This window comes from Schistocerca piceifrons, chromosome 2, assembly GCF_021461385.2.
Source record: "Schistocerca piceifrons isolate TAMUIC-IGC-003096 chromosome 2, iqSchPice1.1, whole genome shotgun sequence".
Classification (NCBI taxonomy): domain Eukaryota; kingdom Metazoa; phylum Arthropoda; class Insecta; order Orthoptera; family Acrididae; genus Schistocerca; species Schistocerca piceifrons.
In genome coordinates, this window is record NC_060139.1 from 153692153 (window position 1) to 153707612 (window position 15460).

General features: G+C 41.5%; 1 protein-coding gene across 1 annotated transcript in view; it reads left to right on the top strand.

Annotated features, from left to right (window-relative positions):
* The first annotated feature begins 697 nt into the window (after window positions 1–697).
* The window catches only part of LOC124777415, a 42238-nt gene continuing 27475 nt past the window's right edge, over window positions 698–15460 (top strand). The window contains exon 1 of the mRNA XM_047252812.1: window positions 698–879. Coding sequence (XP_047108768.1) covers window positions 810–879 — 70 coding nt within the window. The 5' untranslated portion in view covers window positions 698–809. The remainder of the gene's footprint in view (window positions 880–15460) is intronic.

Here is a 15460-nt window from a genome sequence, read left to right on the forward strand (position 1 = left end):
ATTAGTCGAGTCCTTGCCACGTCGTGTTGTGACACTTCTACGTGCTCGTGGGGGGCCTTACACGTTATTAGTCAGGTGTACCGGTTTCTTTGGCTCTTCAGTGTAGAATGTAATTCTTGTCTCACTCCTCTCTCAACTATTGCCCTCTTTTATGTTCTTCGGTTCTTATAACTGCAGTCAGAGTTCTATACAAATCATAGATAGTGTTTCATTTCCTGTATTTATTCCTGCCACTTTCATAAATTCAAAGAATGCATTGAGTTATCATCGTCAAAAGGTTTCTTCGAGTTTTAGAATGCTGTTAAATGTAAGCTTGCCTGTCTTCAGTCTGTTTTCTAAAGTAAGTCGTAGGTTCAATGTTGTCTGGTAGCCAAACTGCTCTTTCCCGAGATCGGCTTCTAACAGTTTCAACTTGTCACACATATAACGTACGATTACAAAACATTCCATCAATGGGATTCGATCCGTGTACTTCAATGTCGAGATCAGCAGTACTCTTTCTTTGTTGTGACTTTAGTAACACTGAGATGGAATTAATGGGTGGGGATACGTGACGGCTCGTGTAAGAGGCAGCTGAGGGGAAAGGGGACACGGAAGTGTGCGAAATGGGAACTTGAAGTCGTGGACCAGGAAGTGAGCGGCAATGACGAATAGATAAGCAAAATAGAAGTGCACCGGAAAGCGCTCCCCACCCCTTTTTATCATACAAGTATGACCCAGCACCGCCGGCTCTCAGAATCACACAGCTTCCTGTCAGAAGTGTTCACAACAGTTCAACGACGGCCTGACACGATACAGTCTTGTGCGAAATGGATGTCCGAGTGTCTCAAGATCGTCTTCAGGCGCTGCTGATTCTGCTCGCCATCTTCGTGAGCCCTGGTGAGTAGGAATACGTTCTAGCTATTGTGGGTAGCGAGAGAGATATTAGAAAGAACAATAGAGCTATTGTAACCAGCGAACTAAATAAACTGATAATGGCCCCTTAGCTGAAATAGAATGTTTCAGATTTACTTTAATCTGGTAACATCCTTTTATTTTATTATTCCGTGTTCCATGGACCCATGTAGTGAGTGTTTCGCTCATGTGTAGAACATGTTATATGTTACTGTTACATTACGTATTGTTAGGGACATACTTTACTTCATGGCCAGGTTTCTACGGCCATAATGATCATGAGTAACGCAATATTATTGACTAAGTATTATGTTAATTCAGTTACAAACTGTTACTAAACACTATGCGAATTCGTTCCATCATCATGCAAATACTAAGATGCTGTACAGCTAACACACACAAGATATTACAGCGACAATAAGTGGTTCATTACATTATAATCTATATAAATGTTCGTTTGTTCAGAATCGCATATCTCCGAAAGATCGTCACCGACTGCTTTGAAATTTTGACAAAATGTTGCATTCAAATATGCGCGTATATTTCTATGCCCGCTGGAGCGCCATGTACAATATACAAATACATATGCAATGATTATAGGGAAAATCTATATAAAAATATAAATGTTCTTCTGTGCAAAATCTTAAATCTTCGAAAGTTCTTCAATGACTGGTTTGAAATTTTGACACAACATTAAATTCGAATATGCGCCTGTTTATATATACCAATTTTTTAAATATATATACTATATAAATATATATGTAATAAGTAAAAGGGAAAAATATTACCAGAGATCTCAAAAACTACTCGGCCGATTTGCTTCAAATTTTTACACATTGGTGTAATAAACGTTTGGACACACACACGCTACATATTTTTGATATATATATATATATAGATATATATATATATATATATATATATATATATATATATATATATAATTTCCGTAATTTATAACGACGTTTCACACACACACACATAACACACACATATATATGAAACGTCGTTATAAAATACGGAAATTGTATTTGTGGCTTATCGGTTTATGATTAGAATACTACTATAGAATCTGAATTTGCAATACCACAATACCAATAAGCAAAGCTCAAGGTCAGAGGGAGGGGTGGGAGGAGATGGACAGGGAGAGAGGGCAGGAGGAGATGGAGATAGAGAGGGAGAAGAAGATGGATGGAGAGAGCAGGGAGAATATCGTGGACAGAGAGGGGGGGAAGAAGGAGGAGATGAACAAAGAAAGGGGGGAGGAGGTGGTGGACAGAGACGGGAGAAGAAGATTGGGACGTATATTCAATTCTCATACATGTTAGAAATGTGTTCCTTTCTCTTTTCTTTCTTTTCTATTCAACCAGACTCAGCCACAGCAATGCGTGGCTAGTAATAGCTAGAATACTCTACAGTAATAGTACTTATAGGAATTAAGTTGCAAAATGGAGATCATCGTTGATTGTCAAGAAATTCTTATTCAGAGTAAAAGGATTTTTGTATGAGACAATGTTTTAAATGATTATTGAATTTGCACGGTTCACCAAATAACAGTTCTGACATGAGCTGGTGAGCACGGTATATCTTGATGCTTGCATACCGTAATCCTTTCACTACCTTATTCAGACATTTTTTCTTTGTGTATATCATGTTTATTTCGTGTATCACGTTCATGATGCATACTGTTGAATCTGTATAACATTTTATTTTTTACAAAGAAGGAGATCAGTGAGAGAATGAACCTGCAAGACATAATGAGGATTCCCAAGGGTGTGAATAAATTCTTCCCGGAGTGTCTGGGACGGGCTCTGTTAGTGATCCTCTTATAAATAGTCAAAATCCGTTCTTGACGATAATTACCTCAGAATATAGCGACGAACATCAAAAGAGAATGAAAGTAACCATGGCGTGCTGCTTTAGTAAACTCTTTTAAACAAATACAGGCAATCACGTCAACATCAAATTAAGCAGACGTCAGTCTTCTGCATACACTGATGAACCAAACGGGAATAGCCGCCTCTGGTCCACCTATGGAACGCAATATAGCAGCGATTCTGCGTTGTGTGGATTCGATGACCCCTGGTAGCCTTCCAGAGATACGTGGGACCAGATGTCTACGCACACGTTGTGCAGGTCCCGCAAATTACCCACCGATGGTTTTTGGGGCAGCGATGGTGACAGATTGCATCCCAGATGTGTCCCATCGGGCTCAGATCAGGCAAATCTGGTGGCCAAGACATCTCCATGAGTTCACTATCATGTTCCTCAAACCACTGTAGCGCGATTCTTGCTTGGTGACAACGGACATTTATCGTGCTGAAAGATGCCATCGCCTCCAGAGAAAACATCAAGCATAAAGGAATACTGGTGGTCTGCGATAATTTTCACGTATTAAGGTCGTGGTCCAAGGCATACTTCTACACCTAACGTTTCGTCTTCTAAAGCTGGAGTCATCATCAGGAGCTATAAAGACTCATATAATATGAGGGTTGGAACTTTAATAGTGGCAACTATTTATTTACAGCTCGTACAAAATAGACACATGGTTCAAATGGCTCTGAGCACTATGGGACTCAACTGCTGAGGTCATTAGTCCCCTAGAACTTAGAACTAGTTAAACCTAACTAACCTAAGGACATCACAAACATCCATGCCCGAGGCAGGATTCGAACCTGCGACCGTAGCGGTCTTGCGGTTCCAGACTGCAGCGCCTTTAACCGCACGATAGACACATGTTTCAAAGTTTTACTGACCTTCGAAGTAGTCACCAGCTTTGCGTATAAACTGTTGCCAGCGATGTGAAAGTTGTAGGACACTATTAGCAGTGCCAGGTGTGTTGGCAGTTCGAGCGGCACGGTCTAATGCCCGACGAATTAGTAGCAGTTCTGAAGCGAATGCCGCGAAGTGTTTCCTTCAGTTTAAAAATCGAATTGAACTTACGAGGGTTTAAGACAGGGGAGTGCAGTAGGTGGTATAGCACTTAGCAGCCCCATCAGTCAAGTCCGCAGCTCGTGGTCGTGCGGTAGCGTTCTAGCTTCCCGCGCCCGAGTTCCCGGCGGGGTCAGGGATTTTCTCTGCCTCGTGATGACTGGGTGTTGTGTGATGTCCTTAGGTTAGTTAGTTTTAAGTAGTTCTAAGTTCTAGGGGACTGATGACCATAGATGTTAAGTCCCATAGTGCTCAGAGTCATTTTTTTGAACCCATCAGTCAAACAAATCAGTAGCAGCTTGCACTGTACGTGCTTGAGCATTGTCCTGCAAAATGATGGTCAGGTCCTGCAGGAAGTGTCATCACTTTATGCTGTTCATTTTTGGAACACAACCTATGACCAGCTTAGAGACAGAACTGATGACACTTTCTGCAGGACCTAACCATCATTTTGCAGGACAATGCTCAAGCACGTACAGTGCAAGCTGTTACTGATTTGTTTGACTGATGGGGCTGATAAGTGCTATACCGCCTACTGCACTCCCCTGGCTTAAGCCCTCGTAAGCTCAACTCGATTTCTAAAGTGAAGGAAACACGTCACGGTATTCGCTTCAGAACTGCTACTAACTCGTCGGGCAATAGACCGTGCCGCTCGAACTGCCAACACACCTGGCACTGCTAAGAGTGTCCTGCAACTTCCACATCACTGGCAACACTGTATACGCAAAGCTGGTGACTACTTCGAATAGCGGTTCTAGGCGCTCAGTCCGGAGCCGCGCGACTGCTACGGTCGCAGGTTCGAATCCTGCCTCGGGCATGGATGTGTGTGATGTCCTTAGGTTAGTTAGGTTTAAGTAGTTCTAAGTTCTAGGGGACTGATGACCATAGATGTTAAGTCCCATAGTGCTCAGAGCCATTTGAACTACTTCGAAGGTCAGTAACACTTTGAAACACGTGTCTATTTTGTACGAGCTGTAAATAAATAGTTGCCACTATTAAAGTTCCAACCCTCGTAGTTTCAAATTTAAAGAAGCTCAGCAAGTCGAAGTGTTTATACGTATCCACGCAACGATGGTGTCGTGACATCAACAGACTGCTGCCTAATATCGTAGCTGTCATGGTGCCTTTGGTTACTACCAAAAGCCCCATGGAACCGCAGGCGATTGTCTAGATTTTTTAACACTGCCCCCACTGGCTTGCATCCTTGGCGTAGAGCACGTTTCGAACACCTTTCGCCTGGATGTCGGCGTATCAGGAAACGACCAGCGATCTGATGTAACAAGAAACTTGTTTCATCCGATCAGGCGAAACGTTTCGATTGGTCAACGGTCAAATTTCGATAGTCTCAAGCAATCTTAATTGACGGTGTCCTGGTTTCAACATGAGAGCAGGCAGAGGTCGCCTGCTGCTGGGACAACATTACCAGCATGTGCGGTGAACGGTACGCTACGAAACGTTAGTGCGTGCTCATCAGCTTACAGAGCGGCCAAGTCTCCGAAGGCCGTAATCTGTGATGAGGCGTGAACTTTCAACACCTTGTCCAGTATTCGTGGTTTCCCCGTTCTTCAACCACTTTCCACAGATGTTCACAGTCTTACCACGCGAACAGCCGACTAGCTGCCCCGTTTCGGAGATGTTCGCAGACGCTGGGTCGTTACGCTCCGCTTATACACGTACTTTCTGTACTGTACTTCCTTTATTGCGTTACGAGCACGCGTAGCCACCATTCTCGCGGTGAGCAGTGGTCATAATGTTTCAACTCATCACTGTAATTCACATGTATGTACTGTCCATCTGAGCTTGATATTGACATATGGTTCAAGGACTCGGGGAAGTATCTGCTCTTGCTAGTTCTTCATCTTTGTATTTTATGGTCAAATAACCTCACATTTAGCGTGCTGTTTAAAACTTTTGTAAACTGTATGTTGCAGACAGTGAGAGAGAGAAAATTCGATTTAAACCAGTCCAGAAACTATTGAAAAGCAGTGATTCAAGCAGTGCTTAGACTACTGTTGGCGGGTTTATCAGTCAGAATGGCTGTGTTATTAGCAAACTCAAGTGGCTCGAATGAATCTTTCGCACTTCTCTAGTTTTAAATAACAACATTATTTGAAATAAGCGAAGCCTTTCCGATATGGATAGTTGTGGGAATGAAGAGAAAACATCTTTAAAAATGAACCTAACGATGTGCACTAATAATCATGAACTGTCATCACCTGCTTGTAATTTCTCATTTTCGACCGTAATATTTACATTTACCTGTTGCTGAAGAGAAGTTTAATGAGAAATACGAATATAAAATACAAAGAAGTAAATATATGTGAAATGTTCGGATTAGAATGTTGTGTTCACTTCTTACCTGGTATATCACTAAGGCCACAGTAACCTGTAACTTATTTTGAGATTTTAAGTGCACTTTATACTTTATGTAAGTACGTTGGGCCGTAGCAGCAATAAGTAAATCACAATTCAAGGCGACAATGACAAATATGTTTGTCGTTTCGGAAAATATATTCGTCCACTTGTACGACAGGCAGAGTAATGGACTACCGCAGTAGTCGTTGTTAATGTCTATGACAATGCTGTATTTAAGTTATCAAGTTCATAACTACTTAAGAAGTAAAATGGTCAGTAAAATTTTTCTGCAAATGTAACCGTATTCTAACTGTGTAAAATTCTACGACGTGTCGGCCACTATTTCAAACGGCCTTTCTATTTAAATATCAATAATAATAGTAATAATAATTATTATTATACATTCGTAAAACATTGGTATGAAGCTAAGCACCCATGGTGCTCTTTTGCGTACGATAGTTAAGCCTCTTTTATGTTAAAATTTTCACAAATAGTAAGTTTTAGCGCAAAATCGGTACGCAATGTCACAAGTTGATTAAAAAAGCTTTTTAACCACACCACGTTCATCGCTGTACGATTATTATGTGTTGATAAAAATGAATATCGACTTGATAAATAATAAATATTATGAAAAACTACCATAAGAATGAGAGACTGCAAAATAAATAGTGGTGGTCTCCCATTTCGTCCTTCGTGATGGGGCAGGACTGTGATGCTCCACGGCAACGCCGCATGCCCTAACTTGAAGATGTACTGTGTCGCGTTGAAGAAAACCACTCAACGAGTACTCGAACAACAGCATGTGCAATGATAGTCGCAGTATATCGTCTGTGACGTTCTGCGTGAGCAAGAATTACATCCGTACCACTTACAAATGATACAAAGCATTGGGTCCAGCCGATTTTCCACAACGCGTTGCCTACTGCACTTGGTTCCTGCACCGCTGCATAGACACACCCCTATTTCCACGTCGAGTTCTGTTCACGGATGAATGTAAGTTCACTAGGGACTGTGTCCAGAATTTGCGAAACAGCCGTGCCGGACAGAAGAAACCCTCGTGCCACGCACCTTCAGGCATTTCAACACCAGTTTGGTATTAACGTGTAGGTAGATAGTCTGAGTGGTCTTGTGATTGGACGATACTTCCTTCCACTGAAGCTAACTGGCCCTGCATGTTTGCCCTTCCTACAAAAGATACTGGACCCGTTCTTGGAAGCTGTGCTACTGAACGTCAGTTAGGAAAATTGGTTTCAGCGTAACGATGTACCACCTCACTGAAGAGACTCTAAGTGGGATGGAGAGTGCGTACCAGAATATGTTTAGTAGGTTCAATGTCTGTAACGAATTTGGTGGTCGCCACATCGAGCCGAGGTTGTAATGCATCAGTACTGTTCTGTATGTACAGTATGCTGGATACACTTCTATTTTTGAATAATGTAAACACGTAACATTTAAGTGATAATACAAACAAATGGGATTAAGTGATAAATGAATGTTTCGAGTTGTTACCTAACAACTGTACTGCGTCACGCCTAACACCCACTGAAGTGCCAAAGAAACTGGTATACGATTGAGTATTGAAATGCAGAGATATGTAAACGGGAAGAATACGGAGCTGCGGTCGGCAACGCCTACATAAGACAAGTGTCTGACGCAGTTGTTAGATCGGTTACTGCTGCTACAATGGCAGTAATCAAGATTTAAGTGAGTTTGAAAGTGGTGTTATAGTCGGCGTATGAACGATTGGACACAGCATCTCCGAGGTAGCGATGAAGCGGGGATTTTCCCGTACGACAGTTTTTACGAGTGTACCGTGAATACCAGGAGCCCAGTAAAACATCAAATCTCCGACATCGCTGCGGCTGGAAAAAGACGCTGCAAGAACGGGACCAACGACGATTGAAGAGAATCGGTCAACGTGACAGAAGTGCAGCCATTCCGCAGATTGCTGCAGATTCCAACGCTGGGACATCAACAAGTGTCAGCGAGTGAACCATTCAACGAAGCATTATCGATATGGGCTATCGGAGCTGAAGGCCCACTCGTGTACCCTTGATGACTGCGCAACAACAAGCTTTAAGCCTCGCATGGGCCCGTCAACACCGACATTGGACTATGGATGACTGGAAACATGTTGCCGTTCGTTTCAAATTACATCGAGAGGATGTATGGAGACAACCTCATGAATCCATGAACCCTGCATGTCAGCAGGGGCAGTTAAAGCTAGTGGAAACTCTATAATGGTGTGGAGCATATGCAGTTGGAGTGATATGGGACACCTGATACGTCTAGATACGACTCTGACAGGTGACACGTACGTAAGCATCCTGTTTGTCCAATAATGTCCATTGTGCATTCCAATGGACTTTGGCAATTCCAACAGGACAATGCGACACCCCACACGTCCAGAATTGCTACAGAGTGGCTCCAGGAATACTCTTCTGAGTTTAAACACTTCCGCTGGTCACCAAACTCCCCAGACATCAACATTATTAAGCATATCTGCGATGCCTTGCAACGAGCTGATTAGAAGAGATCTACATCCCACCCTGCTCTTACGGATTTACGGAGAGCTCCGCAGGATTCATGGTGTCAATTCCCTCCAGCACTAGTTCAGACATTAGTCGAGTCCATACCACGTCGTGTCGCGGCACTTCTGCGTGTTTGTGGGGGCCCTACACGATATTAGGTAGATGTAGCAGATTCTTTGGCTCTTCAGTGCAGCTCTTCAAGTAGAAACGGATGAGTAAAACATCTGAAAAGACACCGTCGTAGAACGGAAGCGGTATGTTTCCGGATATGCGTTCCCATCCAGAATATTATGTACTCACCCCGTTCTACAAGTCCTAGAAGTTTGTAACGGGAATTTCCGAACACCGTCCACTGTTTTATACGGTAGAGCGAGAGTAGATGGCTGAAAAAAAATTCCGTACTATATTGTAGGTATGTTCATCTACACTCTGTCAATGAACCAAAATAAATCAGTTTCAAAGAAGATACATTTTCAGAGCCAGAAGGGAGAAAACAATTGTGGAGTGTTAACGCTGGAAAGATGACCTCTCAAGACGTTTTGACCTTCTAAAAACTGTATTGGGCGAAACCCAACACAACATCCAGTCATTGAGTAGTCCAATTGGCAGGTCATCACAATAAAGTGTCCAACTGAGGAGACAAGGACTGTACTGACTCAATCCTAGGCTGTTATGAGTCACCTCTACCGGTCAATTTGGGGATGTTTTGGAGAGTTTCTTTCATTCATATCTTCTATGTAACGTTTTACCCAAACAGTCCACTGACATAGCTTTCAAACGACATTTTTTTCAACTTGTGTTATGCCAGTTAACGTTAAAAAGTAGGAGGCATCAACAAAATGAAATAGATCCGTTAAAACGACAAGTTTTGACGGTAAAAATGTGCTACCAAAGTCGAATAAGCGTTTATAAAGTATTTACTGTTTCTCCATTTTGAGGCGTATTAACTAAAAGCATTTTTGCTGGTAATTTATTTTTGTTGATATTCAACCAAATTTCTTCAACTGATGTTTTTTTTCTGACTGAGGTTTTATGTTTTCAATAATAATAAACATAGATTTGCAGATCGTTCAATCAAAAAAGTTTTAATAATATCAGAACATGAATTTTTTTATATGTACTTACATTTCAGGCGTCAAAAGTAATCTAAAATGTTTTAAGTACAGTCATTTTCGCGTACATCATGTCTTATTTTATTCTTAACACGACACACTCTCAAATTCCTCGTATTAGGTATGTCAAAACTGAAAATGTGGAAATTTACCCTCCTCTTGCATAAATTTCTGGTGACGCCCTGATATGAAGTCATTTCCTGTTTAGTTCAAATAACGATCTTCGCCTTCCAGATTACGTAGTCGTTATTTTCGAAGTTCTGTTTGTACACAATTGCTTACAACATAAGGAAATATACATCTTTGCCGTATACTGTTGAAACAAGGATATTCCGAAATTTTGTGGAGTTCGTGATAACTTCTAAAAAGAGAATTGCTCAACATTCGAGATATTCATGTTCAAGACTGTGTAAAGGTATCTCTAATTAGTGGATTGAAATAATGAGAAAAAATAAATTAAAGTTTTCGAGCGCGTGCAAATAGTTTTATCTTTTGACGTCTGAATATTTAATCCTCGATGCGAATACGTCCGCAGCGAACTAAATTTCAGCACCAAGCTTTATCTTAATGTACTAGGAAAACACTTGCAAAAGGCAGAAGCACTTTAGCAGAACGTAACCATGTGGTGCAATATTTTGACTTCGATGGACAGCTTTTAATGGCCGGGCACAACACCAGTAGGGAATGCCAACTGCAGTGTATTGTGAACGTTTTCAACCTTAGGACTGATTGAGAAGGCAACGATTCGATCATTCAACAGCTGCTCACTGTAGTGGACGCTATGCGCCATAGAGGCAGGCAAATACGACAGTCAAGACAAAACAGCTGTTGCAACAGTCGCGATTTCCGCTTCTATCACTTCTCGGGTGGCCCACAGAGAGATAACATAGGGAAGAGGACAGCATGGTCGCTATAACTGTTGCTCAGCTCAGCCAAAATGACGAATAAGGAACTGTCCGGGTTAACTGGACCGTTTCAGCAGCTCGTATTCACCATCATATACGTACAAATGTGGATTGGTTTGCGTTTATATAAGGCAAAGCTATCAGTCAGTCCTAATTCGGAACTTACATAGAGAAGGATTATTAAACCCAGCGGAAAAATGCTCCTGTCGGAACACAAAAAACGAATCTGCGTCTGTTTAACAATCTCTGACTGAAAAGTGGGTTATTAGCTGACTCATCCTACTTTCCCTAGCACTTTTAAAAATTTTCCTATGCGAACATATTCGAGCTCTTTTTAACATGCGCAGGCCGTTGTGCCCGAGCGGTTCTAGGCGCTTCAGTTCTGAACCGTGCGACTGCTACGGTCGCAGATTCGAATCCTGTCTCGGGCATGGATGTGTGTGATGTCCTTAGGTTAGTTAGGTTTAAGTAGTTCTAAGTTCTAGGGGACTGATGACCTCAGATGTTAAGTCCCTGCCGCGCGGTATTAGCCGAGCGGTCTCAGGCGCTGCAGTCATGGACTGTGCGGCTGGTCCCGGCGGAGGTTCGAGTCCTCCCTCGGGCATGGGTGTGTGTGTTTGTCCTTAGGATAATTTAGGTTAAGTAGTGTGTAAGCTTAGCAGTTAAGTCCCATAAGATTTCACACATATTTGAACATTTTTTTGTTAAGTCCCATAGTACTCAGAGCCATTTGAACCATTTTTTTAACATGCAACCAACCTCTCACTTCCACAAGCTGTCCTAACTGTAACTCGCTCACACCTGCTAGCCCATCGCTGTAAGTCGTTCATACTCACCCACTTACACTTGCCCACTTCGCTCACTCATTCAGCCCAACTCACTGTCATTACCTCTTTGTGTCTCTCCAATTGTCACTGTTGCCTTCGTTCGGTCCAACTACTACTGTCTGCTCTTACTGGCACTCTTTCTCTTCCTCTCTTACTGCTGCTGTCTCATTCATTCCTTCCCAATGCTGTTGTCTCTTCTCATTGTCACTATCTCTCCCTTCCACGTTTTCATTGTGATTGACTATGTCTCTCATTATCACTAACCCTCACACACTTTCACTTTCTCCTTCATTTTATTCGTCTACCACTGGCCCTGTCTCCCCTCACTCTTTTCCTAGCACTGTTCTGTCACTGTGTACTATGTACTGCTTGCACTATGGCCCTCTCTTTCTCTCACATTGCCATGTCTCCTTCGATCTTTTCCATACCACGAACACTATCTTCCAGTATTTATTACTTTTCTGTCTCTTTACCACTGCTACTGTCTCCTTCTCTCTCAGCATAAAACGGCCCAAATATGTTCGCAAAACAAAATTTTTAAGAAAATTTTTAAAGTTCCTGACGAAGGCATAATAACACAGCTGGTATCCCAATTTTCGGTTAGAATCTTTTAAACGGGAACATACGCACTTTTTTTGTGCTCCGATGGGAGCACTATTCTGCTGGTTCCATTCTTTTCCCGGCTACAGCAGGGGATAACACTCATATCAAAAGAACTTTATGGGTCAGTAAAATTTTGATACTTTGCTTAAATGAAATTGAAATAACACAAAACATAATTTTACACCTCAGGCCTGATTTTACACGCACAAAAATTTTGCATGTGCTTCGGTACTACAACATGAGGTTCCCAGAACCCTTTCGATGCCAGCAGAGTCACTTTTCAGTGTATTTCTCGCGCTGCATTACTTTATAAACTACGTTTCGTTTTACGCGTAAAAGTAGGGTAACTTTAAACCTCCGTATCTCAGAAACGGGAAAGGTTTAGAAAAATTTTCAAGGTTGTTCGAGATCGGGATATTAGGAATATTTCGTAAGAAATTCAGCCATTTGCTGTGCTTGGCAGTCTTGGAATCCGCGGTTCAGTTTTAATACGAGAAAATGGTGAAAAACTCTAAAATAGGGGTTTTCTAGTGAACCGCCGATGAACTAACAAAAATTTTTGAAAACGGGAAGACTGCATTTCTAGATATGCCAAGAGAATATGCCGTTAAAATGTGAGCAATATCTTAGGTCATTTATTATTTAGATTTCGCCTCATACCGGATTTTACGTGAGGTATTTTACGTGTAAAAGAAGGCTGACTTTAAAAGTCTGTATTTCGGAAACGGGTAAAGATATCAAAAAAATTTTGAAGATTGTTCGAGGTTGGGGTCATAGAAATGTATCGTAAAAATGTCAACCATTTGCTGCGCATGGTCGTCTAGGAATGCGCGGATCTGTTTTGTTACGAGAAAGACGTAAAAAAAGGCTTTTTTGTGGTTTTCTAAGGGAGTGCCCCTGGGTAACTATGCTTCCATAAGCCCCTTAAGGTCCACCATAGACCGCATCAAATGCTAAAAGAATCAACCAATTTGCTCGTTTACGTAAGCAGTAGAAAGTGGGTAAAGGGACGTAAATGATCGCTAGCCCAAGGGCTACCCGAAACGCTTGATCCTATCTTTCTAATCCCAATAGAAACCGAGGTATGAGACCCGGAAGAATCGCATTTTTATGCGCGGCCCTTCGGTAAATACTCGTATTAGGTAGCGCATGCAACATGATAGAGTCATGGTACGAATGGCTCTGAGCACTATGGGACTTAACTTCTAAGGTCATCAGTCCCCTAGAACTTAGAACTACTTAAACCTAACTAACCTAAGGACATCACACAACACCCAGCCATCACGAGGCAGAGAAAATCCCTGACCCCGCCGGGAATCGAACCCGGGAACCCGGGCGCGGGTAGCGAGAACGCTACCGCACGACCACGAGCTGCGGGCTGTCATGGTACGTACAATCTCAAGGAAAGCCTTGGATGATGTTATGAAAAATAACATTTTATTCATATATCGTGAGAAGAAAAGGATAAAAGTCTAGAGACGAAACAATAACCTTCTGCATCTCTAAGAAAGCCTAAGGCCAGTAACAAAAGTGGAAAATCGAGGAAGACAAGCTCGTGGTAAAAATGCGTATTAAGATCGCAGCTTATAATCAGTTTTGCGTCAAAGAAGCAAAAATAGAATAAGCTAAAGAATTTATATCAAACACAAATGTGGGAGGTAAAAAACCACTGATCTAAAGTTCATATGCAACGTTTCCTGCTCGAAAGACGGAACATGTAAAAGAACTTTTAAATGACGTGATAAAGCCTTTTAAAATATAACTTGTATTTCTGTTAAATTCTAATAAGGACTAAAATTATGAGTCACAGTAGTGGTAGCAGAAGTACCAATAGTGCTTTGTAAAATACTGAAATCGTAAAAAGATGTAACAGAAATAAAGGAAAAAAGGTTACACAAGTTGGCCGACAAAAGAGACACGACAGATTCAGATTAACAACACTAGTGAAAAACGTTTTGTTTTTCCTTAGAGATATAGCTGCTCTAATGTAGCTAATTAAAAGACTGTTTGTACTGTGCCATAAGCGTTTCACTTCTTTTTGTTTGTGAAGCATTTGCAGAGGCGATTTGTGAACTTATTAGTCCAGGAGCTGTACTTAGTTGATCAGTGTTCAGCAGGATGTTAGATCTTCGGCGTTTTTCGGACACATCTCAACTGAACAGATCACATATTCTGTTCGCTGTGTTCTATTTTGGTGGTTTAAGTTCTCTTCATTGAACAGAAGTCCTTTGGTGTCAAATATCAGCTTAAAGCCGAAGAAAAAGTTTCAGAGACTGTTTGCATTCAGGGCAGCATTGTATGGATCTGGCGTATGGCACGTGGGAAAAGCAGAGAGCCTGGAATATTTGAAATACTACGCTGTGCAAGGAGGTTAAGAAATAAATGGACATCAGATGTCTTATATGTGCTTGAATCATACAAACCAAGACCACTTATTTCTTTCCAATGAATCTACATTTTCATTACAATAGAACAGTTCTTTTAAGACGCACATCGATCAAAATAGTACAGTAATTAGAGCACCGAACATGCATTCGGGAGCAGTGGGGCTGAAATTTCCATCCGAGCACTCAGATTTTGGTTTCTGTGAATTCCATAAATTGATTATGGCGACTTTGAAAAGAAGATATCTAATTTCCTGAGCCATCCTTGTTCTATGCAAGTTTGTGTTCTGTCTTTAATTACATCATCGCCGACACGGCGCTAAACTCTAGTCTTTGTTCGTTCTTCTTCTGTCTCACTTTCAGTATCCTATTATCATCTTTCAGTATTTTATTCTGCATTTAACAGAAGTATGGCATCCACAGAAGTATGGAATCCAAACCTCGTAAGAAAATAGCTTCACGATTTCCACATTCTTTAGACTTCTTGCTAGTAGCATTTTATGAGAACATACTATTGACAACGCTCTGTTCTATTATTTTCTTTGCTCATCATCAATCCTGAGTATTTCCAGAGTTCAGTAACGAATTTGTTTTCAATTGCGACCAATCAGGATCTGAAGAGGATATACATATGAAAGGAACCCTGGAAATTAGAGGTACCAAGAGAGTTCTTTCAAGATCAGCTAACATCAATGCCTTAACGCATTCGTATCCAGTTATGACGACTGTTATTCTGTATGGGAAATTGACTGGAAAGTTATTTATTTTGCTGCGGGAAGTCGGAGGTGCTCTGCTCCCTATGATACTTTCTCGTCCGCGTGATCTTGCAAGGGCGGTAGGGAATATTTACGTGACAGCAAGCAAGAGTGGAAAAATGGGCGTAAGACAACTACAGCTACGGTATGATCGCTGCTTTTG